At 43.0% G+C, this 27,841-nt stretch overlaps 1 protein-coding gene across 1 annotated transcript; it reads right to left on the bottom strand.

Annotated features, from left to right (window-relative positions):
* Positions 1-229: 229 nt before the first annotated feature.
* On the bottom strand, positions 230-11,547 carry MGST2 (microsomal glutathione S-transferase 2). Its single transcript, XM_010583617.1, has 5 exons — positions 11,490-11,547; positions 6,411-6,510; positions 5,131-5,201; positions 3,151-3,232; positions 230-362 (listed from the first exon to the last, which is right to left on the bottom strand). The coding sequence occupies exons 1-5, from the start codon at positions 11,545-11,547 to the stop codon at positions 230-232; spliced, it is 444 nt and encodes a 147-aa protein (XP_010581919.1).
* Between the last annotated feature and the right edge of the window lie 16,294 nt (positions 11,548-27,841).

Raw genomic sequence — 27,841 nt, forward strand, 5'->3', positions numbered from 1 at the left:
AACATTTAATTGCAAATGCAGATGTGACATGACATTCTGTCTTACTGCCTCCTTTTCAAGAGTGTAGGGAAAGGGGAAAGCGTAAACAGCTCAGGAAAAACATGCATTTTACATTGCAACAGGCTGTTCGTAAAGAGCTCTGATGCTTTATTCACACGCAGCTTATCATCTTTTTGGTGTTCAGGGAAAGCATCCACATTATTTATTTGTTTACAAAAACCCCCAGTCTTCAGAACAATTTACGTAGTTTCTTCATAATGCTGAAGTCCAGGTATTCATCCAGAAAGCTGTTAACAATCCCCGCTGCACCCAGGGTTATCAAGCACATTAGAATTATCAAGTTCAAATAAAAACCTGTTAACCTAGAAGTGGAAAGCAGAAAAATACTGTTACAAGCTGTACATGGTGTGTTTACAGTGAAACTGCTTGTCCACACCAGTTAAGAAGAGGTGTGTAGAACTGGAAAGGATCACTGCTGCAACGCTGCCTTGGTTGTTTTGGTAATAAACCATTCCCGCACACGACTTTTGCTAGGGAGAAGAGAGATTCGTAGTATCCTCTCTATGGGAAAACTCTCCCCTGGTGCTTCTAAATATTCATGTGGAAGTTAGGAACTTGCTCCAGGATGAAGCTACCTCATCCCATGACATGAAGACCTGTAGGTAAGGCCACAGACAAGCTTGAGCACCTCACTGCAACTCTGGGTGTAGGAGAGTGGGAGAGAAGCCTTCAGGGCCGAGAGAGAGCTGTGTGTGTCTCTTACATCCACATCTGTTGGTCAGGTACTCTCCGCTGAGCTGGGAGGTGTGCTGCTGGTTATCACCTTGACTTGGAGATGGATTTTTGGACTGGAAAGGAATAGTGTTGATCCTAAAAAATCAGCGATTAGGGCACTTGCTGGGGATGGGAGAGGGTCAGGCTGTTTTATTTGTACAGAATGGAAAGCTCCCACAGAAGAGGCTGGGAGAGCCCTTCAGCTCTGAAACACAGAGCTCACTTTTTGGGCACATGGGAGGAAGGAGCTTCCCCTCCATGCACGCTCTGCTGGGGCTGTTCTCTGGTCTGACAGGCATATTCTGGGAGTTGCTGCTGGGTTGGGTTCTGCCAGCAAAGCAAGCAACAAAAGGTCTCTTTGGAGAATCCCATCACATTAGCATTGGAGAGAAAGGTCTGAGGAGCTTGTCAGCCTTCGATTTATAGCTAGCTATCCCCATACCCACAGAAGCTGAAGGGGTTAGGTGCTCAGGCACCACTGGGGCTGCGGGGAGCCTGAGAATCTCACTGGTGCTTAAAGACTTGATATAAGTAGCCTTTCTGGGCATGCCATGTCTAGATGCGGATTTGAAAATGGTGAAGTATGAGATTTCCTCAGTTTCAGGAGAGGATGAGAAAAGTCTTTAGCTTAGCCTTTTAAGCATCTGTCAGAGCCGGCTGAAGGGAAGGATAGAGGGTACAGCTCACTTCCAAAGGTCTCTCCAGCACAGAAACTGAGTAGAAGGTGCATGTTCCTGTTGTGTTCTTAAAAAATCCAGCCTTGGCAAATCTGAACTGCAATTCATGTAGTCAAGTGCACGAATATGTGTCGTAACCAGGTCTTTGAGCACATAGACCGGATTTGTCTTTATAACTAGCACGGCTGTAGTTAGTCTGTGATTACAGTTGAGACTCAATTGAAGACTAATTGCCTTCTCACTACTAGGGCTGCTGGAGGCTTGTTGTATGTTTTGGGGGCCAGGTTCTGCATGTCTGACTTGCACTGACCTGTTGCTCACTGAAGCGCCTGCTGGAGGTTAGCACCAGGCAGGCCAGCAGCAGCAGGCCTCGTGAGCAAAGCTGTTTTCTAGGGCTGCCAGGGTGACTCTCGGCACCCTCTCTTCAATGCAAAGAAATTAAGAGTCTCACCAGAGTGTAAAGCTCTGTCTAATAGTGAAGCCAGCCACTGTTCTTAGGTTTCCTTGAGAGGCTGAATCTATTGGTCTAAGAGTACTGAATTAAAGCACGGGAAAGATTTCTTGAACAAAGGACTTTTTAGTTTGTTGATTAAAGAAAAGTCTGTTATGCTCTGCCTGTTCATTTATTTACATGGTTTTGCTCCCCAAACTTCCTTAATAGTTGCTAGTCTTCTGGCTGGTGTTCATTGCATCATTTAAATTATTGCATCTCTTACTGGGAGATATAAAATTATCTCCATATATTTGCTCTGGAAAACATAGCCTCTCCCTTCTCTTAAGCAACAGCTCTTCCAAAGAGGGTAAAGGATTGGTGGAGACTGTAGTAAAGGAGAATCGGTACACAAGCTGTAGAAAATAGCCCTGCAGTACAGCCTTTTGCTGCCAAAGGATTATTCACTGCAAAATAGTCTGATTGTTTTGTATCTTCCCTAGAAATATATATCACAAGCCTTTTAATTTTATGACAAGCATATATCGTCCTATTTTCTTTTTATGACTGATATGTGTGCTGGAAGAGGAACCTTAGGTCAGGATGCAGAAGAAAGTGCAATGACTTCAGTGAAACAAGAAATAAACTGCATGTTTCAGCATTTATAGTGGAGGGTGTTTTGCCAGCGTGCATGTTTGTTGCAGCAGAATTCATGTTACGAGATGCTGTGCACTTAACGTTCATTAACGTATGCTTATCTGAAGCTGTGTTCTCTTATCTGTGTGGTGAAAGTTCATCAGCCTACAAGGCCAGATATGCTTGGTACCTTTAGTGCATTTTGTATGGCTAGAGTAAAGGTCTTAATGTGACAAACTGAGGAAAAATGAAAACAGCAGACAGGCAGGCAGGGTGCAAACCTTGCCTGAGCAGTCTCCCATCCTGCAGCAGTCCTGAGCTGCAACACTGTGCTTCTGTTTTCAGACCTCTCTGAGTCTGGGTGCCAATATGCTCAGTACAAAGTGAGCACCCACAAGGTGAGCATCAAGCCTTTTCTCTCTTGTGACCTGTAGCACGTGCACATCTTAACCTAGGCTTCTACTGTAACAGCCAGCCCTCTTCCCTGAGGGTTTCCGCTTCAGACCTCTTGCTGACACTTTACACATGTTGCATTCAATTATAGTCACTTTTCACTGCCAGTCCTTGGCTCTCAGCCCAGCTTCAGACCGCAGCCTGGAGCTTTTAACCTGCATTCAGATGGTAACTCCTTACCTTCCTTTCACAGACTGTACATAACCATGGAAGTACTTGTAGCGGGCAAACATGTACAACACACCCAGAAAGGAAGCCAATTCTAAAAAAGAAAAGATTGGGGGGGGGGGGGACTGTTAGAAAACTAAAAAAATGAGGATTATAGACAGTTAGACACTTCAGTTATGTTTTCTAGTTGTATAGCTCTGAGGATTTTCATAGCTACCCATACCCTGGGAAGTTATCTTGGGAAAGAATCATTCAAAAGAGGTATATGTATTCTCAAACATTCACTACAGAAGGCTCTTGATATGGGTTTACAGATAGGGGTGGGCATAGGACTGTCCAAAAAAAAAATCTAAAAGCATTCCCAGAAAAGGAGATATCAAGAACTGACAGGAATCTGTAGCTCCCCCCCTTGCCCCAGTTTGGTGGTTATCCCAGAGACAGGATAGTGGGTTGGAGCACTGTGGCTTGACCCAGCGCTGTCATTTTCTATTGTTATGGCAGTTCATGCTAAAGGGGAGTGTTTGTTTTGGGAAGAGAATCTTATTTATGTTGTTAATAACCTGCTTTGCATTTATATAGCAGCTTTTATCCAAGGACATGAGAGAAAGCTGTAGTGAAGTTAGCTTTCTGACCTCCCTGTGGGAAGAGTATAAAGTCACTTGCATTTGATAGATGGAGCAGGGTGTGTAGGTCAGTCGTATTATCCAGGACTAAGCTGGATAATTTTGTGTTCTTTCAAACCGTGCGAGTGAGTATTACAGAGGACAGCTTTTACTGTGTTCTGGATTAACTCGTGTAAACATACCTATGGGAGATGCTCAGCTGAAAAAATGACTTAAAGAGGAGGTTAACATAATCCTTCTTTTCTAACATATGACAGCACATCTGTGTTGCTGGTTAGCAACTGTCATTTTCCTCAATTCGAGTGTCTGTCTATGAGCACATGTACTATCTCCTATCCGATTTGTTGACTTGTGTGGTGCTACTTTTTATTTACATTGGATTTGCAGTGGAGATGGGACTCTGGCTAGAAGAGAATAATTCTGTTTTGGAGCAAACACAGAAAATGGAGAAGTAACCTAGTTGTTCAGGAAGGAGAGGTATAGTGGGCATGAGCTAGTTATCCTTTCTCCAGCCCACAGACTTCATGCTTCTAAAACATCACCTGGGGAAGGGTTGATAAAACAGAATGCAAAAATTAGGCTCTGTCACAAGTTCTAGCTCTAGGAGAGTCCACCCCATCACTGTTAGGAGACATCACAGACCCACCTTGGAAAGTCCAACAGAGAGAGAGGTATGAAAGCTCTGTGGTGTCTGAGTTCAGAACATTTGACCAAAAACCACGCCCCTGCTATGCAGCTGAGAAAACAGATTTTCCTGAGTCCCCACTGTCTACCTGAAGTACAATATCTATGGCTGGAGATGCTGCTGTTATGACTGTGCTTCAGTGCTCAGTGCTATGTCCCAGAAGAAACAAGTCATAGCCCAGTGGTGGTGTCACTCATCTGGGATGTAAAAACCCAAAGGTTTGCTGGCTTGACCTCTGTCTCCATCAGCTGGAGGTCCAGCTACAGGGATGAGTGTTCTGACCTGAGCCTTTTCAGGCTGCCTCCTCCCCAGGGATGATAGCTATGCTTGATGTCCTGTGAGAATTGTCCCATAATTTGCAAATAATTGTTAGTGGGAAGCATCTATGGAGCTGCTTTTCTGAACGTTTCACCCTGCAAATCCACTGAATGTGTGATAAATGTGCCATGTACTGGCTCCTTGGTTTGCAGAGAGAAGTGATAGCTGGTGGGGCTATGTGAAACACCATGACTAAGCGAGGATTTCAGTGTCACTGAGCATTTTTCGAGGAAGGCTATGCTACGGCAATGCAATTAAAAGAAGGGGAAAAGAATGTCTACAGTCATTTATCTCCTGATAAAATTAAAGTGTTTTAAAAACTTATGTAAAACTTCTCAGTCCAAGATAAAAACGAAAAGTGTTTACCTTGGTTACAAAACCATCCTGCAGTCCAGAGGACGGTCAGGAATATTGGGTAAAACTCCACACAGTTTTGTCTGCAGAATAAATTTGAAAGAACATTAGTCTGGAAAGAAAAAGAACTATGGGTGAGATTTTCAAGGAGAAACAGCTTTGGCCTCATTTTGTTGCCACTGAAGTTAATGCTATCAAATCCAGTGGGAGCACAGTCAAGCCAGCATTAGGCACTCTTAAAAATTCTCTTCTTTGTGTCTCAAATACAAACTATTTAAAATATTTGCCTGGTATTTAAACTTACACAAGGATCTGGATCCCAACTACATGGAAATAAATAGGACAAATAATCCTAAATCAAGTGCCTGTGCAGCAGAGGCAGGCAGGAATTCTAGCACATGGATGTGGTGTTAATCACTTCTCTCCATACTCGGTATGCAAGTTTTGTGGGTCAGCATTCTCGGGACTGCAAGAGGAGGCGCAGAGCTGTGCATGAGCAGCTTGGATTGATCTGCTGAGGCCCAGCTGCCTTTATGAAGTGCTATCAGGCACAGGCAGCACATGATAGATCTTCTTATGGCGAGGACCATAACACCTTTATTTGCGGACATCATCAGTTTTCCCACCAATATTTTGTTGGGATATCTTTTCTTGATTGTTCTGAATGAATTTATTTTTAACAAATTAGGCAACCTTCTATATCTAACATATTCTACTATCTAATACATTGTCTAATGTATTCTATGCCTCGTTATTGTTATCCACTACAACTACAGTTACAGCAGATGTGATTTGAAATAAATATAAATACTTTTGCATAGGGTCATTAGCTAATCACAAACTGAAGCCCTTTAGGAAAACGGTGTCTCCTTAGACAGACTATTCCACCGCTATCTACTGTGAAGACAGAGGTTTTCTGTGCTCTCGTCTTCCACGTGTTTGGTGTTAGCCACAGTCCAAGAACAGATAGCGCAGCCTGCTAGATCCAGAACATCTGAATTGTCTAAGTTACAATCAATTAGCTCGCAGCCCCTCTTTAGGTTTGGGTAATCTGTTTGCCTACTTTGATCAGAATTTGAGCAGTGACTGTTTTAAATGGGCTGAATTTACCCCATTACCATTAAAATAATAGCTGAACCATTTAAAAAGTGATCTGTTCATTATTTTTCTTTCTTTTTTTTTTTTTAAGCAAAGGATGCAAAGAAAAGGTAACCTTTTAAGATAATGTTTTTGCTTCTCTTCTGGACTAAATTGTTATTCATTGCCACCATCTTAATGATCTCCAGACTTACTGTGCACGAAATGTTCTGTCAAATTCTGGACCTCCAGTGACAGCTGGGGGCATGACCTTGTGCTTCATTCTTGATTTCCCCACCAGCCAAGCAAAATGACCTGCAAGAAAAACAGGGGCTCACAAATTACACAATTCCTTAATTTGGTTGCATCCCTAACACGTCGGTAGTTTTTTAAATAGACATCATTGTTCTTCAGCTCTTTCCATTTCATTTGACAGAAAGAGAACCAATATTAGATGAACTAGTTTTTCCCCTACAAAAGTTTAGATCTTATCTTCAAGAGTGACACTCGTGAGGAAGGGGAAAAACTTCTATTTCAGAAATACTTTCATTCTCATTTTGCATATGCTACACTAGCTATGACTTAAATATCCTTCTGCCTCATCTGAATCCTAGAAGTGCACAGCCTAGGAGCAGTCTAGTCACTCTACAGTGGCAATGTGCTGCCTTAGCAGTATTTCAGTAACCAACTTGCACTGATGGAGGTCACTTCCCTACTTGTTTGAATAGCATATGGTCATTTTGTTTTACTGACACTAAGAGCTATGATGCTTTGAAGTATGGGGCAGCATTACAATCTTTGGAAACAAAAATCTGGTGGCCACCTTTTTAAAGTTATTTACCCATATCTTATAGTGCATGCTTTTCCATCTGTTGTTATAGTCTCGGACTCTCAAAATTCAGTATGTTGGAAAGAGCAGAAAGCTGCAACTGGGGAGGCTGTAGCCTGTTCCCTGCTCTCCACCTCATCTGCTGGAGAGCTCTGAGAGCTGTCTGTTGGAGGACCTCTGCTGTTTCCACCTCCACTGATTGGAGCTGTTAGTACTTACCTGTCTTGTAAAAAACATTTTTTAGAACTGATGCAATGCCATGAAGAAGATAGATTACTTACTGTACAGTGACTAAATATCAGTTACTCACCAAAAAGAACCCAAACCAATCAAACACTATCTCTGCGCTTCTGACCTGTATTTCTAGGATCACTTCTGATGTATATATATATATACCTCATTTTACTGATGTCCTCACTGCAGAAGTCTCCCCCTGAAAGTTGAATAGAGGCTCGCAAGGACAAAAGGCAATACACAGACAGCAATTTTCTGTATGCAGCAGAGCTATTGGGCATCACCCTGTTTGACTTTAAAACTCTCTGGATACCTGGAGTTATTTTTCTGGCCATGTCGTAGCCACCCTGTATGAGAAGCTTGCTATCTACCTTGTACCTAAACTTTACCTGGATCCAGAAACCAGGCACCCACCTGAGTTCACTGAAAAGACTTGTCTAAGGGGGAAGCCTAGAGCACACCATCTGTCCTCCCTTCTGGGAGCAGTGGCATTAAAATACAGCTAGAGATATTAGTGGTGCTGCCCTGTGCGCCTCTTATGTCTTAGCCTTGTGGCCAAAGCCTTTTCCCAAAAAAGCATTTTCCCATCTGTCTTCTCTTCATATAAGTAATTACGGGCTGTGTTCAAGTGACCTCTTAACCTTTCTCTCCAGAGGCTAGTCAGAGCATCTCAGCTATCTCTCTGTAAGGCAGGTATATGGGACCTTTCATTGTATTTGCATCCAGCAAGACCTCCTCCACTCCCAACCACACATCTCTTGTTATACCTGGTGATTCATCTGTCATTTGCCACCTTGCAGCCCTTTCAGAAGGGAAGAATGATAGCGGGAAGGTTTTAGGTAACATACTTCAGGGAGACTGAAACTCACAGAAGCACAAGAATTGCCTCTGAGAAATACTTTCCTGGAAAACTTAACTGAAAAGTTGCTTTTTAACTTCTGTCGCCCTCAGAATAATCTATTTTTTATGACAAATGCTACATGCTGGCAAATCCTGCCTGGCTTATCAGTCAAAGTTGTAGGTGAGCCATAGTGTTTTGTGCAAGGGTGTTTTTAGTCAGCAATGCGTTCCTCCTTTTCTGGCTGCACTGAGCCATTCAATACTTACAACCAGTCTGGGACCTGTTTTTTTCTACTGAGGAACTAGGGCAAGCCAAGGTGGCTCATTGCATCCAAGTCAGTTGAAAAAAGCCTTGAATGGATGCTGGACAAAATAAACTTACTGGGGGAAATAAGAAGATTAAAGCACTGTAGGGGCCAAATAGTTCTTGTTTGTTCAGTACAATTAACCAAAGCAAATTGTCAAGGCCATGGTACAACCCTGGCCTCAGCTGTAATGTGATTTGCCCTTGGTATTGCTTGGTCAGCAAGGCTCTAGCTTGGGGGGCAGAGATTTGCACATGGGAGACTCTGGTTAACCATACGTAGAAGCATGTTGTGATAGTACGATACTACAGCTGACTGTCATAAAATCCAATTCTTTAGTGGTTTCCACCGTGATTGATGGGAACTTTGCTTCTATTAGGGACAAGTGGGCTTTTATATGCCAATGAAAACCAAGCTGTGGCACTACGTAACAGAAGAACTAGAATCATGTCTGACACCTTAAAAGAAAAGGTGACCCTGGTGTGCAGAACAAGACAGGTGCCAACCAGGAACTCGAAAAGAGCTCAGGAGAGGAATAATTACTGTATTTTTTTGTTAACTGCATAGGACTTGCCTTTTAATTCCTTTCTGGTGAATGGAAAGTAGCGATGTAACTCCAAATGTAAGTTTTGTGATTATGGTTTAACAAGGGCTAAAGTAAATAATAAAGCAATGGGAGAGCTCTTCTGCCCCACCCACTGGAGGTGCTGTGGTGAGGACTCCAGAAAGCATTGCAGCAGGAGCAAGTAAAGATTTTCATAGCCTTTTCTTCCCCCTATATCAAGTTGTTCAATTCTAGCAGGCTAAATTACATGACTGAGGTAGTTACAAAGTATGCTTGACTTGCCTTTGTTCGCTTTTTTTTTTTTGCTTTCATCTTTAGGTGGCATTTATGGTTACTGAGTTAATATCTTTACTCTGAAAATACAGGAGAAAGCAGGCTTTCAAGGAACATTGCTCTCTAACATTTTGTATGTGTTAAGAAGCCTGTAGAGAAGCTGATACCTGTATCACAGTGTATGATAGTGCATCTTAATTTGCATGGCCTGGCCTAACAACCGTTAAAAAAGAAATCAAATACTTTTTAATAATGTCTTGCTGGATCCTGCAATCACTAAGAGTGGTTTTGAAAGGTGCTAGTTCAGAGAGATGCTTCAAATCAGAGAAGTAGTGGGACTCTGGTCCTCCCTGTTCTCTCCTGTATCAATGACTGGAATTCATTCTGTCCTTTCATTGGATTCCCTTGTTTTCCCATCAGTCTACAAAACCCTAATCTCGCAAGTGAATCTTAGCTGCTTAAAACTGGATTCATGACTGGAAACCACTTCCTGCATTGTTTCTGCTCTTTCTTTCTACCCTAGAGCATTTCTTGCACAGCTTAATCTTCCACTGACCTGATTCTTTGAATGGCTCTGAGACACTAAATCTTGTACCTCTGATGACTGCTAAGTGAAACCTGACTTCCAACACTGCTTCAGGGAGGTCCTACTGCCCATTAGCACCTTCCTAACTCAGGACCGGAGGCTCAGCAGAATAAACAGAAGAGCAAACAGCACTTGTAAACAGTGCTGTATATGGTGTCTGTATTTTGTTCACAGCAAGCGGTCACATGCTGCGCTACTCCCCTTACATGAACTGGTTATAACACATGCTTACGGTGCCGGTTTCACAACATTCATCTGAACTCCTGTAAATTAATCTGTGTTGGTTTACTCGTGCTAGAAGGCATGCTGAAAGTAAGCCAGGCTGTGATGATTTAAATCAGATCAGCAGATCAGATTCTTATACAGGTTTCTCTTTGGGCTTGATGTCAGACTGCCAGTGTAAATGAAAACCCAGGCTATCTTGTCTTTACTGTGATTTTAACTAAGATTAACTAATATGGCTTAACCCTCACAAGGAAGAACATAGGTATTTTCCCCCTCCCTTCACAGTTTCCATATCTGTACAATTCCTTGAGTTTTCAAACTGCAGTAATTTTCTGGATAATATTTGGTTGGTTGGTTGGTTTTGCTACCAGATAGAAGTGTTCTGTGAAGATCACAAGGGTATGTTGTAGCTGATCTGATGACAGAAAAAGAGAATGTAAATTTTAGATTCATTTTATTTGCTTTCTGTTGTGTTGGGCTCTTTTTAACCTGGAAGGGTCACATTCTCAAGCTTTTTTTCTGTGAGGTACAAATGTTATTTCAGTAGTTGAGGCTTTCAGAACAAATAAACAAACAATCAAGCCACATAGATAGCTTGCTAGATAAGTTGGCAGTACTATAGATATTTGAAAAAAGACAAGAGTAATTATTTTTAACTTTCTCTTAGTCTCAAACTAGTATAGCACAAATACCTTCAAAATGTACCTTTTCTCCTGGTGTAAACACAACTATATGAACCAACACATTTCAAAGAAAATAATAGCAAACATTAAAAATGCTACTGCAGTTTTAGACTGATAGACAGCAAAAAAGAGCATCTCAGACTTGCCCACTTCCTTTCCCTAGTCCTTGATTCTCAGAGGCATATCAGCAGGGAATAAAATAATCCATTTAGATCTTGAAGAAAAGTAATGATGAAGACATAATATGGAATATCTCATATTATTGCTGCCTTGTGTAAAGGTTTGCTTTCTTCCTTAATTTCAGATACTTAGCGTATATCCCTAGTTCAGGAAACAGTTTTTACAGCGCTTTCAGTCAAGCATTGGTGTACTTGATTTCACAAATTTACTCTCACTTTTGAGGTTTTCAGTTGTATAGGTGCCTAAATAGGAATTGAAACCAAGACACGATGTGGCTTTGGGGTAACTTTACAGATAGTTACAAGCTTTCAGAATAGTACGATTCCAAAAAGTCGGCAAACAAAATAGAATTGAAAACAAATTAGTTTCTCCCACAGGGAAAAGTAATCTGCCCCACTGAGCAAACTCCCTCTCAGACTACAGAGAGGGTAAACAATGTTCCGGTGAGAAAAATCTTACGAGTTCTCAGAAATTAAAGTTACAGAACAGCCAGTTTATCATAAAATAATTTCCAGTACTTCAGAACCAGTGGAAACCTCCCCAAGCCCCAGCCACGCAATCCCACAGATCTTACATTGCTGGAAGGCGGAAAGAAGAGAGACAGCCGCAAGAAAAATTAAATCACCAGCCATGTTCCCAGCAGCTTCCGCGTGCAAGCAGGATGTGTGTATAGAAGAGAGAGCTTGAGTGAGCAATAAGGAAAAACAACAGGTGGGAGAATTATAGTGCTTTTCAGCATTGCAACAAAGGTCTGCCTTAGAAATAAAACTGCCTAACTTTTTAAAACAAGAGTGCAAAATTATGGCCATTTTTCATTCCTGAAAAAGTTCAAATACAGTCAGCCAGCCCTGCCTGCTTCTTGCCTGTGTGAAAGCGCAGAGAGAACAAAAACAGCCTTTCCTGCCTCTGTGGATTCAGCTGTTCTTTTATGTCTTAGATTTCAGTTGCAATCTCTTTGGGGGCGAAGACTTTTTGTTCTGTTCTGTGTTTGTACAGGGTCTAGCGCAGCAAGGTCTGCATCCATCACTAGTAGCACCACTCGAAAGCAGCAGGTGCAGGAGATGCGAGGGGGGAGCGGGGCTTTGTACTGTCCCTACACTTGATTTACGGGTTTTGCCGAATGTACAACTTAGGCTCTGACAGATGACATGACAGCCACTTTACAAGTAGTCAAAGTAGTCAGCATGCAGAAAGGAATTGTTCAGGATAGTTCAAAGGGTAAAACAACTAAGAAAGAAAGAAATATCTCCCCTCATTTTACTGCCTGGAGTACACTTCCTACAGCTTATGCTTAGTCCTAAAACTGGGGCAGAGTCTCTCAAGGAACTTTTTTTCATCAGCTAGCCCTAACAGAAAGCTTAATATTGTTAGCCCTTATGATCCCATAAGACCACTGGAACAAAACCAGTGTAATGTTTGTTGTGACTCCAGGTTTATCTATCCACTTTGCCTCCAGCTGAAGTTAAAGTGGGATATTTCATTGACTTTAGTCAAATTTGCTAATTTTAAAGGCTAATGTAAAAAAAAGACTTTAAATCAGTTATTTTACCTTGCCAAATTTTAAAAGGTTATTTCTTGGGTATTAATTCAGTATATTGTTCTTTCTAAAGATTGGAAGAGTAGATACACTGTAATAACAGTAGTTGAATGTTTGTGCTTAGTAACTCTTTGATTGCTGATTTATGCGCTTTAATTGCAGTTCTTGTTGTAGTATGGGTTGGCTTTCTGACCACACAGTCTATGTTTTCAGGGGCTAGCTCAGAAGTGTTCACAGCATCGTCACCCTGGTGATATAGGGAAGTGAAGGAAAACTCTGATAGAGCCGGTCATTTGAAAAGTTAAAACCACAAGACCAGCTGACATGGAAGTTATGGGGTTTTTTCTGACTTTATTCAAAGGATGTGAATTTCGAAATGGCAATGGACATGCAAAATCTATCAAAGGTTGACTTAAAAGTAGGCAGGAATACAATTTAGGGCAGGGGGGTAAATCCACAGAAATATTCTAAGTTACATGTCCATTATGGCTGAGCTAGAGTCTGCCTAAAACTCTGTTCACTTTCCACTGGTAGCAGAGAGTATGTAGTTGCCTAACACTTTTAGTCATATGTAGACCACAGCCAATGTTATGCTTCCTCCCCCTGTAGCCCAGAAAAGCAAATTGGATCATATACAAAACACGGTTGGGTTTATTTGTGATTGTGGAAATACAGTAGTACCTCAGATGCCCAGAGTTTTATAATGTGTGTAAGCTCCAATATATAAATAGATGCCAGAATCAACCAAGAGATTTCTCCAGTTATGTCAGGACATTTTGACAGCTTGTCTGTGGCTGATTTCTCAGCTTGCTCCTGATGAATGTAATTTGATTTTGCATTTCCTTCACTTGCATGTATTTCATATCTGCTTTGCTTATCTCTGCTGTTGTAAATGCATGTGTTTTTTGCAGCTGTCCAAAGCTGCCTCCAAAGCAAGAACAGAGGCTCTGAGCAGTGAAATGTAATGTGAAGTCAGAGATACTGGTGGTATCTTACCAGATGTAGGTCTTTCCCATCTGGAAACAGTGGTATTTTATTGCTGCACTGTACTTTGTGTGTGTGCTCTACAGGGAAAATGAATTTCTCTAACCGTAATTTACAGCAGTGGAAACTGAGGCATTGGGTAGGGACGGGACTTGCTAGTTTCACGCAGCAGCTGTGTGTCAGTGCTGGGCATCTGCGTAGCCCCAGGATTTAAGGCAAATTAGTGGTCCTGCCTCTTGCTGACCTGTCCGTCCCTGGCAGACCTTCCCAAAGAGGCTGGCTCTTCTCTCTGTAGAGAAGCTCCTGTTGACCAGCAGCAAAGGCAAATCCCAGCAGGGTGGCAGAACTGCTGTCATGAGAGAGCAGATGGTTGGGGTAGTGAGACCAAAAGCATTTTAAGTGTGAAACCAGACTGATCAAATAAGCTCCTTTAATGGAGTTACACTGTCAAAGCTGCTCATTTTTTGTCTCTGGAAGAGCTGAAAAGAGCTTTGCAAAAGGCAGTGTTCAGTCTGTTCTGGGGTGTAACTTCTTAAAGGACAGTCACACGTGGCAGTGAGGCATCTTATTTTTAAACACTTCTAGAAGACAGCCTCTGAAGAACAGAGAAGCTCCTCTGGCTGGAAGGGAAAACATATCTGAACTCCCGTATATTTCACTGGAAACGTTTATAGGGTAAATCAAGACTATTACAATGTATGAGGCTGGCTCATGTGTCAAAAGCAGTTTAGCTACAACAGTAACAGTAGTGAGTTCTGCGGTTTATTAATTTATTCTGCTTTTCAACAATATATTACAAAGAACTGGGCCTGTGTGGCACTGGGTCATACTCAGGCTTTAAATTTATCAGAACTATGGAACAGGTGAAAGAGGAAGAAAATACATTTATTACTTCAAATGTTCCTATTTCTACTTCCTAAATACCAGTTGTAACCCATGTCTGCTGTTGTTTCATATATACTTTGCATGGGGCCTCAGAGGAAGGTTGAACAGTCCATTTTATCCAGTTTATTTTAAGCTCTGGTTATTCAGAGTCCCCTGCTTTGTGGCAGTGTTACCAAATGATAAAACAGATCCTCATTTTCCATCCCCATCCTCTGGTCACTGGTGGCATAAGATCAGACTATTTTTGATGGTGGTGGCAGAGCAGATTAAAAAATATTAAATAGAGTAGTAGCCAGAGGTTTGGATTCTTCCCTGATCTGCACCTTCTGCAGCCTTATGTCACCTCCATCAATATTGGATATAAGTCAGGAAAGAATTGGTTCATGGTGTTCTCATCTGGATGTGCAAAAGATTGATGTGCTTTAACTCCTGTTAGTGTTAATGTGAGTTGCTATATGCACATAAATTCCTGCATGCCTGCATGCCCACAGGCCTCTTGGATTTTCTTATAGCATTTTGGTATCATTACATTTTTTTACTTTGGACATTGAAAGAACATATCTGGGATGCAATTCTGGACTGCAGTAGAGCATAGCATATTTTTACATATGTATATAAAACATAAACTGTGCCAATCTTGCATAGTATCCCATTGTAATCATAGCAGGCTTTCAAAGTAGCAGCAAAAAGAGGAGTCTAAATTATTATAAGTACCTTCATGTAATTACAGTGTGGGGTTGTTTTTTGTTAAAATGGTGCTTTTCTGTTAGAAAACATGGGTTTTTTCTTAAAATATCTTCACCTGTTCTCAGCTCTGAGGAGCTCAGAAGTGCAATGGCTTGGGAGAGATTATCGGAACCTGTTCAGGAAAATAGTGCACGCACAAGCACATCTGCACTGCCCTGTAAAAAAGCTGTGTGTGTTTATGGTGATCAGGGAATACCTGGGGCATACAACTGGGTAGACGCTGAATATTCCTCACCTCCCATGTCTCAGACCTCTTCTTCCTCCTAACCTGAATGTTTCTGGAACAAGTGGTAAATCTTCAGAGAAGAGCCACAGCCTAACACAAGAAGGGAATTCTGCAAACCCTGCCTCTCCCATTCAGCAGAAGAGGAGGAGGAAATGCGGTATACAAAGCTATTTCCCATTCTTTCCTTTGACTTTTCTTGTGAGAGATTCAATGTGTGCTGCAAAAGCTACCAGCCTGGAGACGGGATGTGGTGGGCCTTGCAGTCACATAATGTCTGAGGAGAGAGTTAGGCAAAGTCACGTGTCTTTTGTCAGTGCGTGTGATTGTGCCTGAAGATCAGAAGCAGCTCTCCCAGATTCTTCACCCTATGGAAATCAGTGCGGCTTACGCTCTGCGCCTCACTCACAGGCTAAAGCTGCTGTGGACCTATATGATCATCTTGCCTGACTGCCTGTATAATACAAATTGGCAGCATTTCAGCAATGAATAACAACTTATTAATAAGTGATGGGAGCTGGGAGGCAGCGGTGCTTCCAGACATTAGAATACTTCCTGCACCGCGCAGTCCCACTGGCCCTGTGTACAGTATCTCCAGTTTGCAGCAGGTAGCCTTGGGAGAACTGAGGGCTGGTCTGCAAGATGCAGATCCTGCACGACTTATGTCTGGATCAAAAGGAGGTTTAAAGATTTTCCTGTTGCTATTGACCAACTGGAAGCAGATCCCCAGGCCAGCGTGACTGCTCTGATATCTGGAATGCAAGGGATTAATGGAGATTCAGCAAGAGATTTGGAGACGTGTTGGTTGTACATCTCTTGTCTCCCTTCACAACACCTAGTAGATTCGTGACACCGTAGCACTTGCTATTTTTTAAGTTGCTAACCTTGGACAAAGAGCTATTTTAATTAGTGAACCACTTCAGCTCGAGGGAATCTTTTCATCCATATAGAAGGAAGTTTAATTTCATCTTTGTGGGAATCAGCTATGCTTAGGAAGTAGGAGGTAAATTGTGCTCATGTTCAGCCTTATCTGATGCCTTTAGGCGATAAGGCAGATCTTAGCATTCGCTCGGGTAGCTGGCAAGCCAGGGCCTCCAGCCTGGCCAGCTCTTCAGCGCGGCTTGTGTTACAGACAGTCACAACTGTGTGTCATTATTTATTGCCTGCATCTTCAGCCTTTCAGAGACGCTATTGGTAAATGTTGGCTCTCGGCGTTAGAGTGATGCTTGCTTGACCCCAGCTACCAGGGGAACGTAGCAGCCCCAGTGATTGTCATAATTGAAAAACTGACAGTTTTCCAAGGTGCCTGCTGTAGTTCTGCGTTCAGCTGCTCCCATATTTCTATCAGGTGGGATGCCTGATTCCCTGAGATTCATTTGAAAGTCTTGCGTGACTTGGCCGTGCTAACAGAGGAGGTTAATGGTAGAGACAGGAACCGGAGGAGGTACCCTGGCTGCCGCCCTTGAGCTTTGAATTCCAGGCTTTGCACCCTCCTCCCATCTGGCAGGTCGCAGAGCATTCAGGGACCTAGACGTCAGCTCCCTCGAGAAAAATAATGTAAGCAGTTGCTATTGTGAGTGCCATATTTACACAGGCATGTTCTGAAAAGAAAAAAACCCTGGAGAGTATCTTCCTTCTGCCATGCTCCTCCATCTCTCTCTCCAGCCAGGGCAGCCCTGGTCAGGTCCAGCCCTTCCACACTGGAGGGGGGGTTTGATCCAAGTGCCATCAGATCAGCCACGCTCCCAGGTCGGCCGCTCCATCCTGGCTTGGCTTCCGTCTCCTTTCTGTATCCCTCCCTGGCAGCATTGCCATTTCTTCTCTCAGTCTCAGCAGCCTCTCCTCGCCAGTTAGAGGCTCTGCTCTCATCCCCAATCCTGCTCACTCGCTCCACCCGTCTCCACTCTCCCCTGATGGATGCCAGGTTAGCTTTGGGAATGGTTGTACATTGCAAGCCGGGAGGGCCCGGGAAGCTTTGTCTGCTCCCGGGCAGGGGAGGGGGTCCCCCGGCCGGGGTCTCGTGTTGCTTGGCAACATATTTCTTTCTCCTCCGACAGTCATTTCCCCTCGCAGCGCCTGCTGATGCACGCACAACAAATGACAGCAATATTACAGCAGCAGTTGCTCCTGTCGCTGTTTACTTGTTATTTATGGTTATTGCCGTGAAAGGATTTGCAAACATTTCTTCACATCCTTCCTTGGTCAAAATAGATATTCTTACATGCTTTTGTGGCGGGCCTGCATAATTAATGAATGGTCGCTGCATTTTGGTGCACATGACATACAATCTTATTGGTGTTTTTTTACAGTGGTTGCTGGTTCTGGACATTTCTATTTTTCAGCCCCAAATTGAGACATCCAGGGTTTTATACTCAGAAGTGCAAAAATCCAATGTGAGAGAGTCCGGCCTAACTGCCTCAAATTGTGGCTCTCATTTTTAGGTACGCGTACGTTTAACAAATTCTGCTCTGAATCGCTTTCTGTCCCTTTCAAAAGGACATGAAGGCTAACATTAAGATTTCAAAATGAAAATGTTTCCATGAACAGAGATAAAGCAGCCAAGGTTTCTCCTGATGTCTGAGTCTTCACCTTATCTGTTTGCCCTTTCCTCCTCCAACACTAACTACCTCCAGCTTAGTCTTTCTGGTTTGCATTTGTGGATGTGCCAAAGAAGAAATATAGCTTCACTTATTTGTTTTCTCTAAAAGAGCACAGCAAGAAAGCCAGTCCACATGTGTTTTCTGATCTTACAATGAAAATCCTGCTGAGGCCTTTCCTTACTTGATAGACTTTTGTCACTCAGGACAGATCTGGAAAGCTTTGTTCGCGCTGCTGGCTAGTTATGTGCTGCCAGATCTTCTGCTGGGCCTTGATTCAGCTCTAGACAGGTTTTATTCTATTTGTTAGCACGGAATGACTCCCTAGCTTGTGGCAAGATCTGACAGGCAGGGGAGAACTTTGTTTTATATTGTAGGGGTGCTTTGCAGTGACAGATGCATATGTACATCTGCCATTGCCCTCTGCTGGGGTATGCCAGAACTACTGGTGTGTGCCCTCCGCTATCTCAGCCGGAGGAACCCTTTTAATTTCCTGAGTAGAAGCCTCTCCTTTGCTTTAAGAAATTACCTCTGTGGGAACTAAGGCTGCCTGCATGTAGCTGGCTGGCAAACAAGATAGGTGGTTTTGTTCAGCAGGTGATTGTCACGCAGTGTCAGTGCAACGAGCAGCACAGGAGCTAACCCAGAATGGGAATGTCCACCTCACCAGGGCCCAAGCCACGGAGAAGGATAAAGGCCATCTCGAATGTACACCAGAGTTAAAAAAGATGGAGTTGTAAATTTTTTTTCTCATTCAGCTCTTCTTCTGACCGGCCGACGAATCACTGCTGAATTTACAGTGGATGCGTACATGCAGGGTTGGTTTGCTAGTTTGCCACTATACTATTTAGATTGTATATTTAGTTATTGTTTGTATATTTCTGATCTGTTGGAATTGAATGCAGCGATGGTTTCTGACCGCAGCTCTAAGGCATTTTGCCTGCTCTACATCCGCTCACTTATCTTCGTGCTGAGTAGAGACAAAGTCTCAGTCTAAAAGCTCTTAGATGGGGACTCTGAATCCACTTTAAAATCCAGTTTTCCCACAGCAGGGGTTATTAAGGACAGCCTTTTTGAAAGGGATTTTTAGAATGAAGCCCTTTGAAAGGCCTTGAAATGAAGACCTTTATAGAAATGAAGGCCAGTGCTAAGGCGCTACAACAGAGAGGTATACCTGCAAGGAGGGGGCAGCTTGCATTTCTATGGGATTGCAGCAGTAGAGAAGGAAGAGGAGACTATGGCCTAGCTGTTCCTCAGAGAAAGAAAACAAGCTCCAAATCAGGCTCACTTAGCCTAGGCAGGCTGGTTGCTTAGGAGGGAGTTCTCTGAAACCAAACCAGGACAGAAGTGATCTGCAGTAATGACCCACTGTCAGCCATTTCTTTCCTCAATCTACAGCTACTAGGAGAAAAGTATATTGTTTATGGTTTTGTGTTGTTTCTTTGACTTTGCGCCCCTTCTAAGCACAGCCTGCTCTATAGTCAAACTGAGAAATCTGAGAGTTTCCCAGCTCCACCTACTCAGCAGTGGTTCAGCACCCCAGGTGGGTGCAATAGCTTACAAATCAGGAGTTTTGTGAAACTCTCTAAAGTCATTTGCAGAGTGCTTTGAAATTCTGGAATGAGCATAGCCCAGTTGGGAGTAGTTTTCAGTCTTCTTCAGCTTGCAAACCCCTCTGGGTTTTCTGGTAAAAACAGAAGTGGGGAAGGAGTGTCAGCTCAGAGCATAACCTGGTAATGGTTATATAGAGGCTTGCAGGAGTTAAACCAAGTAATGTGGGAGTGCAATTAATGCGTACTTTCATCGGTCACCTTACCCTGGTCACTGTCTGGATCACCTAACATCGTTGTGCTGAATGAATGGCCTTTCTCAACTCGGTGAGAGATGATACTGCAGAGTACAGAAAACTGCTGATAAATTAGCAGAGTTTGAGAGTAAAAGCCATTCCAATTCCAGACTGGCTTTATTACTCTTTGAACAACCCAAACGTTTCTCGATATAGTTCATTTAGCCAGCTCTGAAACAGGGAACGTAGAAGTAGGTGGCATTGACTTGGGACGTTTAATTTTAGGTGACGTTTTTTGTTCCCTTTCTCAGCATAAGAATGACTTTCATCTTCTTCAGAGGCAGAGTTATAAATATCTTCCATTGAGATCTGGGGCCTCTGACATGAGTGCGTAGCGCTTCTCCCTGCTGCGCATGGCAATCGTATTTCCTTCCATTCCACAGCACTCTCGCACCCCTCCAACAGAAAAAGCCCCCTCAGCTCCTAAAATCCATTAGATATTTTCCTGAGGAGGAAGGGGATGCCTGTGGGAAACTGCACGTTATGTGTTATATCGATACGAAATATAACATGTCCCATTTCTGCCTATTCCTAATCAGTGTTACACACTTCACTTCCTTGGATTTCAGCAGCCTAATTCTTCTTTGTGTAATCAATAGCATGAGCAAACTGCTCCTGTCCTTGCTCTCCTTTGCTTACTGGTGCCCTTACACAATGCAGTCCTCGCCCACAACACAGGCACCATGACAACTTCACAGTGACAACACTTTATTTGTCAACATGTGTTATAGAAAGGACCAAGCAAGAAAGAATCCAAAATCTGTCAATGGCAAATTTACTTCCTTCTCTCAAAATTTGTCACAAACCCTAGACAGACTTGTAGCCCGTAGCCTGTTCGATAACGTTCACCTCTACAGTCCTGGCTGCCCCACTTGCCAGAAAAATGCTATTTCCCCTGGGGACTAGTGGGAGCTCCACACAAGTGCTTCATGCATTTGCTGCTATTTGTGACCAGGAACAGCTCAAGTGGCCAAGCCACATAGTGTGACCTATCTCACAAGACTGGTTTACTGCTTCCACAAATTATTGAAGTGCCCACTGAGACAACAGAAGTGCACAGAGGTTTTCTGTGCTGCTTGCAAGAAAAATGTTGGAATTTCCCTCACCTGCATCTCAAAATGAGAAGGGAGCAAACAGGAGATGAGAGGCTGTAGGTCCTTTGCTGAAGCTGTGAAAAAGCATCAGCGCACTGGAGTTGGTGCAGGTGTATTTCATAAGCACTGAGGAGTTGAGGGAAGCAGGCAGCATTGCCTCTGACTGGTACTGTTCCTTTAGGAAGCCTTGCTCGGGTAATCTAAAAGAAATTTAAAAGAAAATGACTGGAGAAAAGAAATAGAGCAATAAATAAAACGGTAGGGGAATGCCTACCTGCCAAAATCTGGAGTTGCAGGTAGGGAAGTTGCATTTCCACTATCTTAACTTTCAAGTGCATCAATGTGTAAATTGTGCTTAGTTTCTCTGGCGGATAGAGCTATGCGTGCATTACCACACGTGGGCAAAATTGTATAAGCAGTGTTCTCTTATGAAATACTCATCGCCTGAAATAAGCATAGCATGACCATGGGCAGGGAATATCAGAATGGACTTCAAGTTGTATTGTTTCAGTATCGCTCGTGATCTATTCTAGTTCAAAAGCAAACAAAACCATTTTAGGTCATTCTGGAAATGTATCCCTTTTTAATTTCCTATGGGCATTATTGTGATTTTATTTCTTAATCACAACTTCACTTTTGGCATTTGCTAACTTAGTATTATTTTACAATTTTGGTTCTGGTTTTACCTGTCACTTTAAATCCCATATTTCCCCAAAGGGTCGCAGAAGGAGGTCAACTCTTTAATGGGCAAAGATTATTAATATTCCAAGCACTTTTCTATTTTGAAATTAAAACACTACTTCTACTTGGAGAAGAAAATTATTTTAACATGGTTTAAAATGCAAAAATTAAGTTTCAAAATAAATTAAAATTTGGCCTTTCTGGAAATAGTTTTCCTGCTAAAAGCACACTAGTGGAAGTGTTCGGCTAGAGCAAAAAACAAGAATCACAACAGATGCATTGCTTTGTTTAATCCCTGCTTTTTATGATTTTGAGGCTATTGATTATATAAAAAAAATAGAGGATGTAGTTTTTGTGAGAAATCGTGTCTTTCAGATTATAAACTTTGAGGACAGAGGATAGAGAATGGGATGCATTTTGTTTTGAGGCATGTCCCAGTATCAACACAAGTCACAAATTCATGTCAGAACCCCTTTATTTTAAACTTCATGGACAACTTGGAAGCATTCTCTATAAGGGCTTTAAGGCAGTTCCTTTTCTTTCCTGTGATCCAAAACAATGTCAGTGTGACAACTTTCAGTACTCATTTTTTGGAGACCCCCTGGCTTTTGAAAATAAATCAATAAGTTAGCATTTTTGGCAATGTATACATGCTACCTTTTGGGTATGTGATGTGCTGGAAAGGCCCATACATTCATTATTGTATTTTGTAGAGTTGACAAGGCTTTACATCTAAAACAGCAAATAAATTAATACACCCCATTGCTTTCCCTCTTTCACTTGACTTGCAGTTGCCTAGCATCTTGCAAGAATGAAATGAACTGAAAACTGGAGTTAAAAAAATACATGTCTAAAGGAAAAACAAGGTAGTAGAATATGATCCAAATTAAACCATTGCCTGATATTACTTGGAACATTATTATTAGGGCGTTGAGCTGACCCTGCATGAAAAGCACAAGAACCCCTGCCTTAGACTTAAGGGCCTTTGACTGTTACACAGCAGTATTCACTCTCTAATTGAAGTCAATGATCTCATAGCCTTGGGGATCTGACATGGGGCATAAATTTGCCACAGTCGTAGTTTATAAATGAGCATCGCTATTTTATGGTGATAAGAGACCAGGGCCACTTGGCCTGCTCCCTCCCATTTAAAAGCAAAGGCGTAGAAAGCCTCATTGTTTGATGCTAATGGATGGTATCTCTTTCTGCTAACTGAAATATATTTGCCATTTTGGCACCAAAGTGAGTACTTTTCATGCTGCTTCCAGGCTGAGATTGGTTTTATTCCCTTGTTAATCTGAAGAGGTACCCTTCAGTCAAGTGGGGCAGCCTAAGAAAATCCTCTCCTGCTGTAAACCTCTGAGCCTGTATTTAACATAGAAATGAATTTCATGAATCAGACTAGGAATTAGAAGGAAACTGCTGGAGCCTAGAAGAGCCTTGCAGTCTCCCTGTACGCTGTAGGTGTGTTACAAGACAGCTGGCCTGGGCCGGGGAGCCATGGACCGATAGTTCAAATTTGCCCCCAGCCCCTTGCTCACCTCCTCCCAGGAGGGAGGTCACTGGGCGCTTTGTTTGCCTCTCTTGCACTCTGTCTTCTGAAATAACCCACTGTGCTGCACTTGGGGACCCAAGAGGCTGATTGCCAAGCACTGGCATTTTTTTGTTGGTGAGTGGCTGGTACCTCAAGAGCCATCCCAACACACCTGTGACTTGGCTGCATGGCAATCCCAGAAGCACCCTTTTGTCAGGTTCCTGATTTGTGCTCAGATGCATGCATAGCTGCAGGGGGACAAGTGAGGAGATGCCCCTTAGCTTGCAGCTCTGCATGGGGCAAACCCAGGGCCCCGTTCCCTGTTTGCTTTTGCCAGAGTTGCTCGTTTTGTACCAACAAGAGGGAGGGCTCAGGCCCACTGTCTTCATTAATATTCACTGGTTTAACTGAAGGGATAGGGCCCGTGCCTTCTAAAAAATCAGCTTGTCCTCCAATGCCCTCTGGTGACGGGAACTAATTAGATGCCACTGGTATTGAATGAATCCAGTTGCAAAACACTGATGTTATATTATTCCTATTAAATATTTTAGGCAAATACTGAGATTTAGCACAAACTGAAGTCCATGTTCACTAGTTTGAATACACACCTCTCCCTGTAATTGCTACAGCACTTCCTAGGAGTGGAAAAATAAGCATGTTCTAGAGACACCATAACTTAGGGGATCTCCAAAGCTTATTAGGTTGATCCTTTAAATACTTTGGTCCTGATCCTTACTGCAGAGAAGCACACTTGTGCACGTGTGTGTGTCTGCATGGCTGCAAAAATGCCTTGTGTCACCTTGCATGCTTAATCTCTCAGGATGGAGAAGCGGTGGCCCCAAATGACTCTTAGGAAAGCAGGTTGCTGAAATAATCACAACCACTTGCATATGGTGCGCAACTTCTGTCCGCTGCCTGCCAGTGCTCATGTGAGTGAAGGCACAAAACAGCCAGGAAGCGAGAGGGAGGCCAGGGGGGCAAGATGGGTCCACCTCACCTGGTATTTGAAAGTCAGTCTGCCTAATAACTGTGTAGACGCTTTTCAAAACTAGACTTGATAGAAATGGCAACATGTGACAGCTTATGCACTAGCTCTTTTTTTCTTAGTCTGATTTCACTGTCGGACCATCGTGATACTAGGGAAGCAGGTAACAACACTGAAACACACAGCAACCGGTTGGTGAATGATAAATAACATTTGTAAATTAAAAAAGCAAAAATACTGAAATAACTTTCATAAAGCAGGTCAGATTTCCATTTTATGAGCTTAGTGAGCTTCTGAGTGTATCGTTGTTTTTTTTAATTGTTTCTGTTACTATTTGCAATCTCCGTTCTTAAAAAAAAAAGGCAAACATACAAATAACACATGGTTTGAGAACAAAATCCTCCAAGACTGTGCTGCCACAGACTGAGTGCTTACAGCTTAGTTATTAACCTGTGATAAAGAGAGTTTCTAATTGCAACTGCCAGCAGAGCCTTGATTACTGAGGGGGATGTAGGCCCAAGTATAATTTGATAAGCTACTTGGGCATGCAGATCTGCAGCCATTAGTAACTGCCTCCAGCAGCACCAAACATCAATGCACTACATCTACAGCCTCTCTGTGATTGTAGCCAGCACTGGTTGCTTCTTACTCCTGCCCTTTCCTCTGCAGCAAACCAGCTGTGAATGCCACGTAGGATTGCAAAAGCATGCCAAGAGTGGGCTCCAGCCTCCGCTATGTGGGACACCGCGGGAGAGATGGCAGTGAGTATATGAATGTGTGGTAGCTGCTGGCTTTCAGCACCTGAATGAGGAGATCAAGAGCTTCAGAAGTTACGCCAGCCTTCCTGGTTTGTGTTGGCAGAAGGTCCCACCTGTGATGGGTGCATCAAAGAACATTTGTCCTTACGTGTATCAATCAGGGCAGTGCTCAGGAGGAAGGACGGCCAGAGCAAGCTAGGGTGTGCATTAATTTATCCCTCCCGCACAGTCAGGGTTTGCAATTCTCCCATATTTGTGCAGTGGCCTTTTTGATGGTACACAAGACTCTTGCCTCCACCACCCAGAACAGCCTCCTTCCTTGCCAGCAGAGGCCTCTCCCTGCTCTGAGGGCTATCAAGCCTGTTGCTTTGCATTTTATACATGAAATAACCTTTTGCTGTAGCCATGCATCTGTCTAACAAAACCACTGAGGCTTTAGAAATAAAGACAAGAGCTAGGAATTTTATGAGCTTTTTTGAGGAAGGAGATCCATCTTAAAATTGAGCTGGTCATAAGCAGGGAGTATGATATAAACCTGTGCAAATTACCTCACCCCTGTGCAATGGAAGTTAATCTTTTGGAAAAGATGGGTGCCTGTTCATTACGAGCAATTACCATCGTTCATAATCCTTCTAGGAAGTACACGGAGAATGACTCAGTTCATTTGATGAGTTATACTGCCAGTTTTCCCTGAAGCACTGGCCAGCAGAATTACCAAGGCTGGCCCTCAGCTTTCTGAATGGTAGGGTATATATCAGTGCAGCACTTGGCTCACCTCGCGGTAACGGGCAACTAATGGAACAGGACTGACCAAGATAAAAGAGGTAGTGGCTGAAAGCTCAGCAGAGGTATGCATCTCCCTGAGCATGCATCTGCCCACCCCATCTTTCTGCACTCTTTTGACAGGTCTGCAGCCAAAGGAGCTCCGAGCTACTAGCAATACTTCAGATTTATATCACTGAGGATCTTAATGCTTTACAAACATTAATTTAGCTTCAAAACAGGTATGTGGATGGCCTCCCTCATCTTCACATCTATGGCGTGTGTGAGGTATGGAGAGAGAGAGAAAGAGAGGGAGAGTAGCTTTACAGTCAGTGAGAAGCGTGTCAAGCTCAAGGCTTCAGTCAGGCTTGCAGGAGGGTTAAGTGCAGGCTTTTCAGAAGTACTCAGAAGTGGTTTACTCCTGCGCAAGCAGAAGTCAATGACAGTAAGTAGACCTGAGCCAGGGCAAAATGTTACGGAAAGCGTTGCCCAAAATGACTTGTAGCAGGCTCCCTAGGGGCTCTGTCACACAGCCAAGGATAAATCCTTCAGCAAAGGAGCATTTTGTCTGCCCCCAGGCCAAGTGATACTGCCAACCTGGCATTTCAGAGGAAGAAAGAGATTCAACATCTACATTTTTAATTGAGAGTTAACCCAAATTTTGAGTTGTTTGGAGCACTGTCTCTGTGCAGGTGGATGTGTGGATGTCCTTGCTAACAAGATATGGGCACTCTGAACAGCAGGCTTATTTTGATGGCTTTACTTCACATGCCTCCCTGTGCAAACTGATCAGAATGCAGCCCTTCTGTCGGCACTAGACGGGTGCATAAAGCATTCACTACTACATTGGCAGCATACATTTGGAAGCATCACTATTAAGAAAAAAGTAGCAAGTGGTCTCAGCAATGTTTGAAAGCAAGTAGTGTGCACAGCTGTTCCACAGCAGTGGCTTTAATTTTCTGCTGTTGCAGGGCATAGCTGATCTAACATTAACTGTGGGTTTGCACAATGTCAGAACAGCCCTGAGAATTTCAAGAGACTTGTGTCTATTGAAGGAAAAAACTGCCAGGGAAAACTATGCCCAAGACTGGTTGTGAAGTAGTTGGGTCAAAGATCTTGCCTACCTCGGAGTGTGAGCAATAGGAGGGCAATGCCAGTCCCCACCAACATATGATGCCAAATAAGTTGTGTGCTGTTGAGGCATGTTTTCAACAACAGCATGGAGAGTTTAAGTTTCCACAAAGTGATATTCCACATGATTGGCCTGCCAGTGACTAGAACAAATCCAGCTTTTCACATGGGTTCTGCGTACACAGCTACAGCTGAGGACTGTGCAGATTCATGGCTGCGTTTTGCCAACCCACCTATTGCAGTACTTATGTATACATTAGACTTTCTTGTGCATTTTGACATGGATTTGTAGACCAAATATTAAATAAAAACATACAGGTTCTTAGCCTCTTCTGGCAACACCATTCTAAATGCTAGCCATGCCTCTAGAAATATCTGGAAGAAATTATTTTTGTTTTGTTGAGGTCTGCATAGCCTCTGTTTCAATAAATTGAAAGGGCGTGATTAGAGGGTGAGTGTTGCACTGTAATGAACCTTGCCTTTCTTTCTCTTTTGTTAGCAAGTCAGACTAGTTTCTGGAAAGGGTGGTCCTGTTGAAAATCAGGGAAAAGTGAGGGACATATGTAGAGACAGAAAGCCTAAGACTGCATACCTGCATTCTGTGAAACTTGGACAGAATGAAATAGTGGCACAACTGAGTATACAACTTTTGTTGTTAGCCATCTTTAAAAAGATGGGGTTATAAAAATCTGATTTGCTGTAGGAATAGATGTTTGGGATGTTTCATGCACACACTTATGGCATGTGACTTCTATCAATAGAAAATGCAAGTGCTAAGCATCCCCATCTGCTTCTCAACTGAGGCAGATCATCAAAAATCACTGTGGTAGAGATAAAAGCTTAAAAGAGTAGGATGCAGATGTATGTGCACGTGTACACATTAACCACGTCAGTTACTCATCCTGTGTGACATCAGGTTGCCATTCTGTTGCTTGCTGCATTACCTCGAGAGCTATGATTCCTTACATCTCAGAGCCTGAGGTCCCGCTCCATGGCCATGCTCATACACAGCAGTTGGTTGTATACCGTGGTCTTGCTGTGTGAACCAAACTGTCAACTGGGTCTCAACAGGGCAGGTGCTATTTGGTGGATGTGTTAACATGATGTAGTCAGACAAGATTTTGCCCTACCCCATCAGATCTTTACTGAGTTTGCCTTTATA

The sequence above is a fragment of the Haliaeetus leucocephalus genome, unplaced genomic scaffold (genome assembly GCF_000737465.1).
Source record: "Haliaeetus leucocephalus isolate CR32 unplaced genomic scaffold, Haliaeetus_leucocephalus-4.0 Scaffold924, whole genome shotgun sequence".
Classification (NCBI taxonomy): Eukaryota; Metazoa; Chordata; class Aves; order Accipitriformes; family Accipitridae; genus Haliaeetus; species Haliaeetus leucocephalus.